The 14,717-nt window shown below is 43.3% G+C and overlaps 1 protein-coding gene across 1 annotated transcript in view; it reads right to left on the minus strand.

Annotated features, from left to right (window-relative positions):
- Nucleotides 1–14,717, minus strand: part of ATP6V0D1 (ATPase H+ transporting V0 subunit d1) — a 107,740-nt gene that overhangs the window by 8,564 nt on the left and 84,459 nt on the right. Inside the window, exons 5-7 of the mRNA XM_073576206.1 lie at nucleotides 14,433–14,510; nucleotides 8,703–8,879; nucleotides 7,520–7,597 (exon numbers count right to left, since the gene is read on the minus strand). Coding sequence (XP_073432307.1) covers nucleotides 7,520–7,597; nucleotides 8,703–8,879; nucleotides 14,433–14,510 — 333 coding nt within the window. The remainder of the gene's footprint in view (nucleotides 1–7,519; nucleotides 7,598–8,702; nucleotides 8,880–14,432; nucleotides 14,511–14,717) is intronic.

The raw sequence follows: 14,717 nt of genomic DNA on the forward strand, positions 1-14,717 counted from the left end.
GTGCACCGTATCTAATCCTATCATGTATGCTACACTATTCAGTGCCGCGTATCTAATCCTATCATGTGTTCTACACCACAAAGTGCCGCGTATCTAATCCTATCATGTATGCTACACTATTCAGTGCCGCGTATCTAATCCTATCATGTGTTCTACACCACACAGTGCCGCGTATCTAATCCTATCATGTGTTCTACACCACACAGTGCCATGTATCTAATCCTATCATGTGTTCTACACCACACAGTGCCGCGTATCTAATCCTATCATGTGTTCTACACCACACAGTGCCGCGTATCTAATCCTATCATGTGTTCTACACCACACAGTGCCGCGTATCTAATCCTATCATGTGTTCTACACCACACAGTGCCGCGTATCTAATCCTATCATGTGTTCTACACCACAAAGTGCCGCGTATCTAATCCTATCATGTATGCTACACTATTCAGTGCCGCGTATCTAATCCTATCATGTGTTCTACACCACACAGTGCCGCGTATCTAATCCTATCATGTGTTCTACACCACACAGTGCCGCGTATCTAATCCTATCATGTGTTCTACACCACACAGTGCCGCGTATCTAATCCTATCGTGTTCTACACCACACAGTGCCATGTATCTAATCCTATCATGTGTTCTACACCACACAGTGCCATGTATCTAATCCTATCATGTGTTCTACACCACACAGTGCTGTGTATCTAATCCTATCACGTATGCTACACTATTCAGTGCACCGTATCTAATCCTATCATGTGTTCTATACCACAGTGCCGTGTATCTAATCCTATCATGTGTTCTACACCACACAGTGCCGCGTATCTAATCCTATCATGTATGCTACACTATTCAGTGCCGCGTATCTAATCCTATCATGTGTTCTACACCACACAGTGCCGCGTATCTAATCCTATCATGTGTTCTACACCACACAGTGCCGCGTATCTAATCCTATCATGTGTTCTACACCACACAGTGCCGCGTATCTAATCCTATCGTGTTCTACACCACACAGTGCCATGTATCTAATCCTATCATGTGTTCTACACCACACTGTGCTGTGTATCTAATCCTATCACGTATGCTACACTATTCAGTGCACCGTATCTAATCCTATCATGTGTTCTATACCACAGTGCCGTGTATCTAATCCTATCATGTGTTCTACACCACACAGTGCCGCGTATCTAATCCTATCATGTATGCTACACTATTCAGTGCCGCGTATCTAATCCTATCATGTGTTCTACACCACACAGTGCCGCGTATCTAATCCTATCATGTGTTCTATACCACAGTGCCGTGTATCTAATCCTATCATGTGTTCTACACCACACAGTGCCGCGTATCTAATCCTATCATGTATGCTACACTATTCAGTGCCGCGTATCTAATCCTATCATGTGTTCTACACCACACAGTGCCGCGTATCTAATCCTATCATGTATGCTACACTATTCAGTGCCGCGTATCTAATCCTATCATGTGTTCTACACCACACAGTGCCGCGTATCTAATCCTATCATGTGTTCTACACCACACAGTGCCGCGTATCTAATCCTATCATGTGTTCTACACCACACAGTGCCGCGTATCTAATCCTATCATGTGTTCTACACCACAAAGTGCCGCGTATCTAATCCTATCATGTATGCTACACTATTCAGTGCCGCGTATCTAATCCTATCATGTGTTCTACACCACACAGTGCCGCGTATCTAATCCTATCATGTGTTCTACACCACACAGTGCCGCGTATCTAATCCTATCGTGTTCTACACCACACAGTGCCATGTATCTAATCCTATCATGTGTTCTACACCACACAGTGCCATGTATCTAATCCTATCATGTGTTCTACACCACACAGTGCTGTGTATCTAATCCTATCACGTATGCTACACTATTCAGTGCACCGTATCTAATCCTATCATGTGTTCTATACCACAGTGCCGTGTATCTAATCCTATCATGTGTTCTACACCACACAGTGCCGCGTATCTAATCCTATCATGTATGCTACACTATTCAGTGCCGCGTATCTAATCCTATCATGTGTTCTACACCACACAGTGCCGCGTATCTAATCCTATCATGTGTTCTATACCACAGTGCCGTGTATCTAATCCTATCATGTGTTCTACACCACACAGTGCCGCGTATCTAATCCTATCATGTATGCTACACTATTCAGTGCCGCGTATCTAATCCTATCATGTGTTCTACACCACACAGTGCCGCGTATCTAATCCTATCATGTATGCTACACTATTCAGTGCTGCGTATCTAATCCTATCATGTGTTCTACACCACACAGTGCTGCGTATCTAATCCTATCATGTATGCTACATCACACAGTGCCGCGTATCTAATCCTATCATGTATGCTACACTATTCAGTGCCGCGTATCTAATCCTATCGTGTTCTACACCACACAGTGCCATGTATCTAATCCTATCATGTGTTCTACACCACACAGTGCCACGTATCTAATCGTATCATGTGTTCTACACCACAGTGCCGCGTATCTAATCCTATCACGTATGCTACATCACGCAGTGCCGCGTATCTAATCCTATCATGTGTTCTACACCACACAGTGCCATGTATCTAATCCTATCATGTGTTCTACACCACACAGTGCCGTGTATCTAATCCTATCATGTGTTCTACACCACAGTGCCGTGTATCTAATCCTATCACGTGTTCTACAACACACAGTGCCGTGTATCTAATCCTATCACGTATGCTACACTATTCAGTGCACCGTATCTAATCCTATCATGTGTTCTACACCACACAGTGCTGCGTATCTAATCATATCATGTGTTCTACACCACACAGTGCCGTGTATCTAATCCTATCATGCGTTCTACACCACACAGTGCCGTGTATCTAATCCTATCATGTGTTCTACACCACACAGTGCCGTGTATCTAATCCTATCATGTGTTCTACACCACACAGTGCTGTGTATCTAATCCTATCATGTGTTCTACACCACACAGTGCCGTGTATCTAATCCTATCATGTATGCTACACTATTCAGTGCACCGTATCTAATCCTATCATGTGTTCTACACCACACAGTGCCACGTATCTAATCCTATCATGTATGCTACACTATTCAGTGCACCGTATCTAATCCTATCATGTGTTCTACACCACACAGTGCCACGTATCTAATCCTATCATGTGTTCTACACCACACAGTGCTGTGTATCTAATCCTATCACGTATGCTACACTATTCAGTGCACCGTATCTAATCCTATCATGTGTTCTATACCACAGTGCCGTGTATCTAATCCTATCATGTGTTCTACACCACACAGTGCCGTGTATCTAATCCTATCACGTATGCTACACTATTCAGTGCACCGTATCTAATCCTATCATGTGTTCTATACCACAGTGCCGTGTATCTAATCCTATCATGTGTTCTACACCACACAGTGCCGTGTATCTAATCCTATCATGTGTTCTACACCACACAGTGCCGCGTATCTAATCCTATCATGTGTTCTACACCACACAGTGCCACGTATCTAATCCTATCATGTGTTCTACACCACACAGTGCCGCGTATCTAATCCTATCACGTGTTCTACACAACACAGTGCCGTGTATCTAATCCTATCATGTGTTCTACACCACACAGTGCCGTGTATCTAATCCTATCATGTATGCTACATCACACAGTGCCGCGTATCTAATCCTATCATGTGTTCTACACCACACAGTGCCGCGTATCTAATCCTATCATGTGTTCTACACCACACAGTGCCGCGTATCTAATCCTATCATGTGTTCTACACCACACAGTGCCACGCATCTAATCCTATCATGTGTTCTACACCACACAGTGCCACGCATCTAATCCTATCATGTGTTCTACACCACACAGTGCCGCGTATCTAATCCTATCATGTGTTCTACACCACACAGTGCCGCGTATCTAATCCTATCACGTGTTCTACACCACACAGTGCCGCGTATCTAATCCTATCATGTGTTCTACACCACTCAGTGCTGCGTATCTAATCCTATCATGTGTTCTACACCACACAGTGCCGCGTATCTAATCCTATCATGTGTTCTACACCACACAGTGCCGCGTATCTAATCCTATCACGTGTTCTACACCACACAGTGCCGCGTATCTAATCCTATCATGTGTTCTACACCACACAGTGCTGCGTATCTAATCCTATCATGTGTTCTACACCACACAGTGCCGCGCATCTAATCCTATCATGTGTTCTACACCACACAGTGCCGCGTATCTAATCCTATCATGTGTTCTACACCACACAGCGTCGCGTAAAGGGAACACACGGGGCAGATGTTGAGGTTTATAAGAGTAAGAGGCTCTCTATATTATAACGAATGAAATGTACTTTTGCATTTTTTTCCCCTTCCTTTTTTTTCTCTTTTGTTCTCCTTTTTTTCTTGTTGGAGGTATCTCATTTTTTCCATCAGTCATACATTTTTTGATATATCCTTACGATTCTAAGATATGCTGAGATTCAATTCAGCTTTTTCCATACCCCTCCACTAGTTGTCCCCTAATCAATATAGAGTCATATGGTTCACAATGTCTACACATGAATTAATTATTGCTGTAACTCAGATTGACCACATTTCCTGAAATCTGTACTATGCCTGATAGGCTTATACTTGTTTTTTGTCTTGTTCTTGTGAATTGTTCCTTTTTTCGTGATATCCCTTTTTCTTGGGACAGATTTTCTTTTGAAATTCTTTGATATGAAAATACCTCTGGATTGGGGTTTTAGTACCCATTTGTTTCTGTCTCTTTATCAATACGTGATGCATTAGATTTCATAGTATATATATATATATATATATATATATATATGTGTGTGTAAACCAGTTCACACTGACTGATTATTATTTATTTATGTATTATTTGTTTGTTTCTGTCTATTCAGTCTGAAGAAGGTCTTATTTGAGACTGAAACGTTACAGTATAATAAACCTTTTTGGATTCCTGTTTGAAAAAATAAAAAGTGATTTTTTTTGCCTTGAGAGTGACGGATTTTTTCTTCTGCAATTTTCTGGGATTGGTACCCCTTCTCCGTGCACCTCCCGATTATATTTCGGAGTGACGTGTCTTTTTTGATTTATGAAAACTAAAGTCCTGGTGCTCTAGAAACCACCTAGTCACAAGGGCATTATTCCAGTTACTGTCCCTCATCCATCGCAGGGGTGCATGCTCTGACACTAGCCTAAACTTCCGGCCTAACAGGTAGTACCTCAGCGTGTCAATTGTCCATTTGATGCCCAAGAACTATTTCTCTAAGATGGCATAGTTCTTTTCACAGGAGGGGAATTTTTTTCAAGTATAGGACTGGATGTTCGTCCTCATCTATTTCCTGGGACAGTACAGCTCCCGAACAGACCTTGGAGGCATTCGTCTGGACCAAGGATACTTAGGGTGTTTTCACATTGCGTTCTGTGTCCCCGTAGGAGCACATATCCGAAATGCCCTGCAAATTGAGGTCCAGACGCAGGCACCAACGGGGCTAATAGACAGAGCGATGTTCGCTCTGCGGTGCACTTTTTTGGGGACTGTACGCCTACAGGAGGCAGATACTCAGACATAGTAGACTGCATCTGAGGCACCGCCTCCTGTAGGCATATACTCCCTAAAAAATGCGAGCTCCCTTACTGAAGTCAGGATAGACGAAGACCGACTGTTTACATAGGGCGAGCTTCAATTCCTGAAACGCCATCTCCGCTTCAGAGAACCATTTGTCCATCGACGTCGTCCTGCCTGTAAGATCAGTCAGGGGGCAGCTATCAGGATGAAATTTGGGATAAATCGCCGATAGTATCCCACAATTCCCAGAAACACCCTATCCTGCTTCTTGGAGGTTGTGGCCAATCCCGGATTGCCTCCACCTTCTTCACTTGCGGCTTTATTTCGCCCAAATGATGTAGCCCAAGTATTTTGCCTCTTCTTTCCCCATAGCGCCGTTCTTTGGCTTTATGTTAAACCCAGCCTTCCTCAGCGCATACAGTACCACCTTAACCTTCTTCAGCTGACTTCCCCAATACGGGATGAAGATCAAAATGTCATCCAGGTAGGCTGTAACATACTTTTTGTGAGGAGCTAGGTTCCGGTCCATGGCCCTCTGCAAGGTAGCTGGGGTTCCTTTCAGCCCAAACAGTATCCTGGTCTACTGAAAGCAACAGTCAGGCGTCTAGAAGGCAATCTTCTCCTTGGCACTTTGGGACAGGAGGATTTGACCCTAGTCTCTCAAAAGGAGTTCATCAATGCAGGGCATCAGATACCCGTCGAATTTGCCTACATCATTTAGCTTCCTGTAATCATTACAAAAGAGCCATTCTACATCACGTTTTGCTACCAAGACAATGGGGCTGGACCAGCCGCTCTTTGATTTCTCGATGATGCCCAGGCTCAACATACTCCTCAACTCCTTCAAGATCACCTCGTGGTGGGCTACGGGAATCCAATACGGCTTTTGGTTCACCCGCACACGCGGTTCCGTCAGGATTTCATGCTCCACAACATGCGTACATCCTGGCAACTACAAAAACCAGTCTTGATTCCACTGAAGCAGATCTCGGCACTGTTGCTTCTGGGACGGAAAGTATCTCTGCCACTGTGACATCCTCGACTCTGGCTTTAGGATTGGCCCACAGACACGTAGCTTCCACCGATTCCCTTTCTCGCCACGGTATGAGCAGGGTACTGTGGTACACTAGGTACGGCTTTCTTCTCCCTGGCTGGTGGACCTTGTAGTTTACGTCACTCAATTTTTCGACCATCTCGTATGGCTCCTGCCACTTGGCCAGAAATTTACTTTCGACTGTGGGTACCAAGAGCAATACCCAGTCTCCAGGGCTAAACTGTCTCAACCTCCCTACCCGAATGTAGACCCTTGCCTGGGCCTCTTGTGCTTGAAGGAGGCTCTCCTTCACAATCGACATCACCTTCGCGATTCAGTCCGCCATCTGGGCCACATGGTCGATGATGCAACAGTGTACAGATTACATTTAGAATGGTAATGAGCCCATATACCCCTGGAGTACAGAAACATTGGCTAACAGCGCGCATGTTCCTGACCTCGATGTAATGCAGGTGCTAAAGGCACGTTGTTTCCAAATGATCAGAACAGACATTCGATACTGGAGAAGGAAAAAAAACCCCACACTCAGCAAAGAAGCAGATGGTTCCTTTTATACCATGACAACCAGGGGTAACGACAAAAAATGAGATTTCATAGTACAAAACCAGCTGCAAAAAAAAAAAAGCAAGACTGTAGGCCAAGAGCAGAACAGAAATAGCGAGGAGGATAAAACCCTTCATCTGGATCTCATCATTTCCTAATGAAGAACCAGAGAAGTTCGGCCGCAGCTCTGCCAAATCTTAATGGGTCTGGCGTACCAGACATTGAGCGGCTTTTTTTTTCTGCAGCTGCCAGCTCTGAAGCTACATAGCCATCGCTTCCCTCATCCTATGGTTACCTCGTGTTCGAAGAATCTGTCTTCCAGCGTTTTATCTCCAGGGTTGTTTCCTGCGCCTTCAAACAGCAGCTTGTACTCCTGAGAAAAGTAAAGTGCATGTGAAGCGGCAGCCACACGGTACAATATGCACATAAATGTCTAAACGGTATCCTGGTCTACAGTAATTATCACTTATATTGTTAGATCAGAGCGAGACCCCCATCAATGGCTAGAACGGGTGAGTAGTCGAGCATGTGCCCTGCTCCATTCTAAAGGCCCCCAAACACATTCGACAAACATTTGCCAAACTCGCCGATTGCATAAGAAAAAGGGGGAAAAAAATGGAATATATCTTACTACTGAAGAATGTTGATGAGATGAGAGAGAAATAGAGACAGACAAGTGAGAAATAACGGGCTAAAGGAGAGAAAAACCAAACAGCGGAACATGAAAGAGAGAGACGACAAGAAGGTGACCGCCAAAGAAAAAGATGAGCGATAGAGGCTCCAATTCATCACAGCAGAAATTGCTTTAAAAAGTCGCTAAATTTTTGCACAACTCTGAGGCATGATGCCAGATCTCGTCTATTTCATGAGGAGCCATGGCATTACGAACGAGAGAAATCTGGAGTAAGACTTCAGGTGCGGCACATGGAGGCGCACGCGGCTGCCTCTTAATGAATCAGGAGTGCCTGACTCCTACTACGTGCGCTGGTCAAGACCGACGAGAAAATTGATGATATCGGTGAATAGAGTGTAAGAGTATTGTAAAGCCCCCTTAGGCTAATATCAGCAGAACCCACCGTTATTGACAGGTTTGGCTGACGGACTAATGTATATGGAGGCCTCCTGAATCGCCAACAACAGACGATGCCGGGGAGAGATTAGGATCTGGCATGTCCGATCTTGGACAGCGGATCCTTCTGCTCCCTAAGATATAAGTTGCGACTAGAAGAGATTTATCTGAAAGTCGGGAGAGACAGCCCAATGACTGACCGAACAATGCTATCCAGGATTTATGCCCTGTCTTCTGAGTTCATGCCAGTGTCCTGCAGGCCTCAGCAGCAGCTGACTGACATTGAGTGGTTTAGCCTATAATCTGTATGTACGTAACTCGTATGTCCTTGGTAAAGAAAGTCTACAGGATCTACACGTATGAAGAACCCTGCTCTGCCAGGAATAACAGGAATGTAACATGTACTTACAGGGTAGTAGTCAGCTACTGTTTTGACCTGTTCGTAGTCATCTGCTCTCGCCAACTGGGCCAACCCTTCAGGGTACAATTTACCGCAGTGAGGGAACAACTTGGCACGGTCTTCTTTCGAGAGCTCGGTGCCAAATGAATTAATTGTGATTATAAACGCCCGGCGGTCCGCTTCAAACTGTAAAACAAACATCATCATATCATGAGGCTCGATGCTTGCAGGCACTGCTACTTATACTTACTATGACAACACTTCCAGACATCTTGCATGGCTTGTATTGTCACATGCGTCTCCTGGTTTTCTTCCCACAATAGTTATTATACAGGACATATGACAGAAGGACAAGATTAGTCTAGAATTTATGCAATACGGATCAGGCCTATAATCAGCATATATGCCATATCCACCAGTGTAAGGCCAGATTCAGACCGGCATGGGTCAAGGTCAATATATGAACTGCATTGCCTGGTCAGTCCGTTGGTCTCTTGACCCCAACTTAGTCTCTTAGGCACATACGAGGATGAGAATTTTGAAACCCATGTTCATTCTGGTCCAAAAACGGACCACGAAATACGCCAGTCTGCACCAAGCCTATGGCTACGTGCAATGACGCAGTTGGAGCTCCATTTTCAAGAAGGAGGCCAAAAGCACATATCATTTGTTCTACTTCATAAAGTGCAGCAGACTGTGCTTTTCTTTATACAGAGGCACAGCAAAAAATGTATAGCATACAGTATAAATTTTATTTTTACAATGTGTCCCCACGTCGGACAGATGCCTCGCCACTCATCCAGAATATGACCACCGTCTGGAGAAGACCTCCTGAGTCAATGTGTCTGACAGTGGTCACAAATGCAGCGAGTTCCTAGCTTGAGGGCTACACAAATGGATGATCCTCCACGGGAAATGGGCTTTCCAACAAGCTTAGTTACATAACTGATAGGTTGGGAGAAAAATAGCCTTAATGGGAATCTGTCACAAAGGCTTTTGCAACCGCATCAGAAAGCAGCACAATGTAAGAAAAAAGGTCCCGATTCCAACGATGTATCACTTAGTTGACCAAGTTGTCTCAGACCTCAGAAAGCGAACCGTGCCCACACCAACTATCCATGTACATTGTCTATTGATAGCAAGCTGCTTATCAAAGGAAGGGGCGTTGTCAAATTAGGGCTCACATGAGCTGTAGTCCAGGCAGTGATTATCAACTGCTGATAAAACATTCATTGTAAGAAAACAACAGCATACAGACTAAGAAGTAACACATCCATGACATATGTCTCATGCTGCCCTCAGATTACAAAGCAAAAAAGCTGCTGACGGATTCCCTTTAAGGTGCTATTTTAGACAGAAGTCAACCAAAGGCATCTCCCCTGACCTACACCCATAACTGTTCGACTTGGCACAGCGTTCCAAGTGTTTTGAATGGCAAGAGAGGAGAGAGACGCTCTCAGAAACTTTTCTCCCACTAACAAAAGAATTTGAGGTTTGCATTTGAACATGTCAATCCTCATCTCCCCTGACCTCACCTGTTGGAGGGGAGGTGGGAGATCCCACTACTTATATTAAATGATCGGCCAATCCTGGCATGTTCATTCAACTTTATTCTATTATATACTGCGGGTAAAATAAGCACTGAACACGTCACCAATTTTCCAAGTAAATGTATTTCTCAAGGTGCAATTGATGTGAAATTTTCAGCAGATTTCAGTAACAACCCATCCAATCCACACAGGCAAAAAAATCAAACCGTAAATTAAGTTGTGTGTAATAATGAGAAATGACACAGGGAAAAAGTATTGAACACGTGAAGCAAGAGAGGTGCAAAAAGCCATGGAAAGTCATGACACCAGCTGAAATCAGTAATTAGAAAACAATCCTGCCACTTAGACTGATGGCCAGTAACAAGGTGTCTCATTACTAAGGTGCCACACAAGAAACATCTAATATAGGGTAAACCCAGTGAACCTTCTCAAGATCTTTGCAACCTTATTGTTGCAAAACATGCTGATGGTACTGGTTACAGAAGAGTTTCTAAATACTGAGCGTTCCAGAACTTTTAGGGTCATTATACGGAAGTGGAAAGATCATAATCTGACCATAAACCGGTCACGACCAGGAGCTCTCCGCAAGATTTCAGACAATGGAGTGAAAATAATTTTCAGAAGAGTTGTCCAAGAGCCAAGAACCACCTGTGGCACGCTCACTACGTAAGGCTAGTTTCACATTTGCATTTTCGTGTGCAGCGCATCGATCTGCATGCGTACCTCTCTTTAACATGGCGTACGCATGATCTTGCGTTTGCATGCGTTCATTTGCATTTTCGTACGCATGCGTTTTTTCCAGGTGTGCGTCTAGACGCGCCGAACGCAACATGTTGCATTTTTGGGTCCGTCCAAAGATGGCAAAAAAACGCATGCGTACGCTTGCGCACGGAATGCGTCAAAACAACACATTACAGTCTATGGGATCGCAGGCGTATACATGGATATGCATACGCATGCGTTTTTTGAGTAAACAAATCTAGACACTGGTTTAAACCACCCCCTACAGAAAGAAACATTGTTTGGGGGGTAGTGTATATAAAAAGAAGGTGTTGGCACTGGCAGTCCACTACTCTACAGCCTGCAAGACAGAAGGACCTTGGAGACTATCAGCAAGTGTGATAATGTGAGTGTAAAATCTAATGTCTGTATTTCTTTTTTTCTCAATTTATTATGTACTAATGTGTCTTTTTTATTGCAGCATGTCTTCTGGAGAGGAATACCAACCGGCCCCTGGTGAACTGGCACAAGTGGAGAGTGAAGTGCATAAAAAACGCAAACGCATGCAAAAATGCATGCAAACGCTGTGTTTTTTGTCGTCATGCATACGCTGATGCGTATAAAAAACGCTGCGTTTGCATGTGTTTTTGCATGTGTATGCTTGCTTGCGCACGATGCGCTACGCACGAAAACGCAAATGTGAAACTAGCCTTAGACTCCATTACTGAACAAAAAGGATGTACAAGCGCGTCTAAAGTTTGCTCAACAACATTTAGACAATCCAGTGAAATACTGGGACAATACAGTCTGGTCAGGACAGACCAAAATTGAATTCTTTGAAAACACATTATATTTGGAGGCCAAAAAAGAACTGCATACAACCTCCAAAACACCATACCAACAGTGAAGTCTGGAGGTGGGAACATCATGGTGTGAGGCTGTTTTTCAGCATACAGCACTGGCAAACTTCATATGATGGAAGGAAGGATGAATGGAGAAATGTACCGAGACATTCTTGATAAAAATCTGCTGCCATCTACCAAGATGATGAAGAAGAAACAAGGGTGGACATTTCAGCAAGACAATTATAACAAACACACAGCCAATGAAACTCTCAATTGATTTCAGAAAAAGAAAATAAAGCTGTTAGAATGGCCGAGCCAATCACCTGACCTGAATCCAATAGAAAATGTATGGAAGGAACTAAAGCTCAGAGTTCATAGAGGGAGCCCACGGAGCCTTCAAGATTTGAAGAGTATTTGTGTGGAAGAGTGAGGCAAAAATCACACCTGAGCAATGCATGTGACTAGTTTCTACATACAACAAACAAAGGCTTTTACAGTGCCTTGCGAAAGTATTCGCCCCCCTGGAACTTTTCAACCTTTTCCCACATATCATGCTTCAAACATAAAGATACCAAATGTAAACTTTTGGTGAAGAATCAACAACAAGTGGTACACAATTGTGAAGTTGAACAAAATTTATTGGTTATTTTAAATTTTTGTGGAAATTCAAAAACTGAAAAGTGGGGCGTGCAATATTATTCAGCCCCTTTAACTTAATACTTTGTTGCGCCACCTTTTGCTGCGATTACAGCTGCAAGTCGCTTGGGGTATGTCTCTATCAGTTTTGTACATCGAGAGACTGAAATTCTTGCCCATTCTTCCTTGGCAAATAGACCGAGCTCAGTGAGGTTTGATGGAGATTGTTTGTGAACAGCAATTTTTAACTCTTTCCACAGATTCTCGATTGGATTCAGGTCTGGACTTTGACTTGGCCATTCTAACACCTGGATACGTATATTTGTGAACCATTCCATTGTAGATTTTGCTTTATGTTTGGGATCATTGTCTTGCTGGAAGACAAATCTCCGTCCCAGTCTCAGGTCTTATGCAGACTCCAACAGGTTTTCTTCAAGAATGGTCCTGTATTTGGCTCCATCCATCTTCCCTGTCCCTGCTTAAGAAAAGCAGGCCCAAATCATGAAGCTGCCACCACCATGTTTGACAGTGGGGATGGTGTGTTCAGGGTGATGAGCTGTGTTGCCTTTACGCCAAACATATCGTTTGGCATGGTTGACAAAAAGTTTGATTTTGGTTTCACCTGACCAGAGCACCTTCTTCCACGTTTGGTGTGTCTCCCAGGTGGCTTGTTGCAAACTTTAAGCAACACTTTTTATGGATATCTTTGAGAAATGGCTTTCTTCTTGCCGCTCTTCCATAAAGGCCAGATTTGTGCAATGTGCGACTGATTATTGTCCTATGGACAGACTGTCCCACCTCAGCTGTAGATCTCTGCAGTTCATCCAGAGTGATCATGGGCTTCTTGGCTGCATCTCTGATCAGTCTTCTCCTTGTTTGAGATGAAAGTTTAGAGGGACGACCGGGTCTTGGTAGATTTGCAGTGGTATGATACTCCTTCCATTTCAATATGATCACTGGCACAGTGCTCCTTGTGATGTTTAAAGTTTTGGAAATCATTTTGTATCCAAATCCAGCTTTAAACTTCTCCACAACAGTATCACGGACCTGCCTGTTGTGTTCCTTGGTCTTCATGATAGTCTCAGGGTTCTGTTTGATGCACAGAGAGCATCACAGAGCAGGTGCATTTATATGGAGACTTGAATACACACAGGTGGATTATATTTATCGTCATTGGACAACATTGGATCATTCAGAGATCCACAATGAACTTCTGGAGTGAGTTTGCTGCACTGAAAGTAAAGGGTCCAAATAATATTGCACGCCCACTTTTCAGTTTTTGAATTTCCACAAAAATTTAAAATAACCAATAAATTTAGTTCAACTTCACAATTGTGTCCCACTTGTTGTTGATTCTTCACCAAAAATTTACATTTGGTATCGTTATGTTTGAAGCATATGTGGGAAAAGATTGAAAAGTTCCAGGGGGCCGAATACTTTCGCAAGGCACTGTATATGAAGTATTAAATACATTTCAGTGTGTTAATATTTTTCCCTGTGTCATTTCTCATTATTACACAATTTATGGACATCTATGGTTTGATTTCTTTGCTTGTGTGAATTGGTTGGGTCGTTACATCTGGTGAGAAATTCAAGTCAATAGCACCTTTAGAAATATATATGCTTAGAAAATTGGTGACATGTGTAATTTCACCTGCTGTATCTTTATACTTAAAGCCTGAGGAAAGGGAAATCAATAAATTGGAGAAACTATAGTGGTGAAGTTTACTAATAGGTGATTTTGGGCTCAGCATACCCAAGGTTTGCTTGCAGTCTGTAACCGTGGACACACATCAATATGCACTAGGGTAGTGTTCACCAAAAGTGAAAAAGGGTATTTGGAAAGGTGATTTTTATCACCATTTATCATTGCAAATTAACAAAAAATAAAATGGTTTCAATGTTCTCAAGCGAATTGTTAATTGAAATAACACTTTCCAACATTCATCATCTCAATCACTAGACATTAATAGTATCATAGTCCGTACCTCAAGGATGGGACGCATGACGTCTGTGGTTGTGCCTCCGAGGCTATTACAGAATTTGTAGAAGGACTCCAAGTAAGCCTGGAAACCAAAAAGCAATCTATAATATGGATTCTTTTATAAATGATACCTATTATTTAACTGAAAGTTCGCCGCACACTTTAAGACAGACAGACATGAATGGAGAAGACTGAAATAAGCAATGACAATCCTCGTTAGTTCAAACAGGTCCTCCCCGACCCAGTCCTCCCCCGACCCAGTCCTCCCCCGACCCAGTCCTCCCCAGCT

This window comes from Dendrobates tinctorius, unplaced genomic scaffold (genome assembly GCF_039654945.1).
Source record: "Dendrobates tinctorius isolate UK_male_01 unplaced genomic scaffold, ASM3965494v1 ptg000047l, whole genome shotgun sequence".
NCBI classification, from domain to species: Eukaryota; Metazoa; Chordata; class Amphibia; order Anura; family Dendrobatidae; genus Dendrobates; species Dendrobates tinctorius.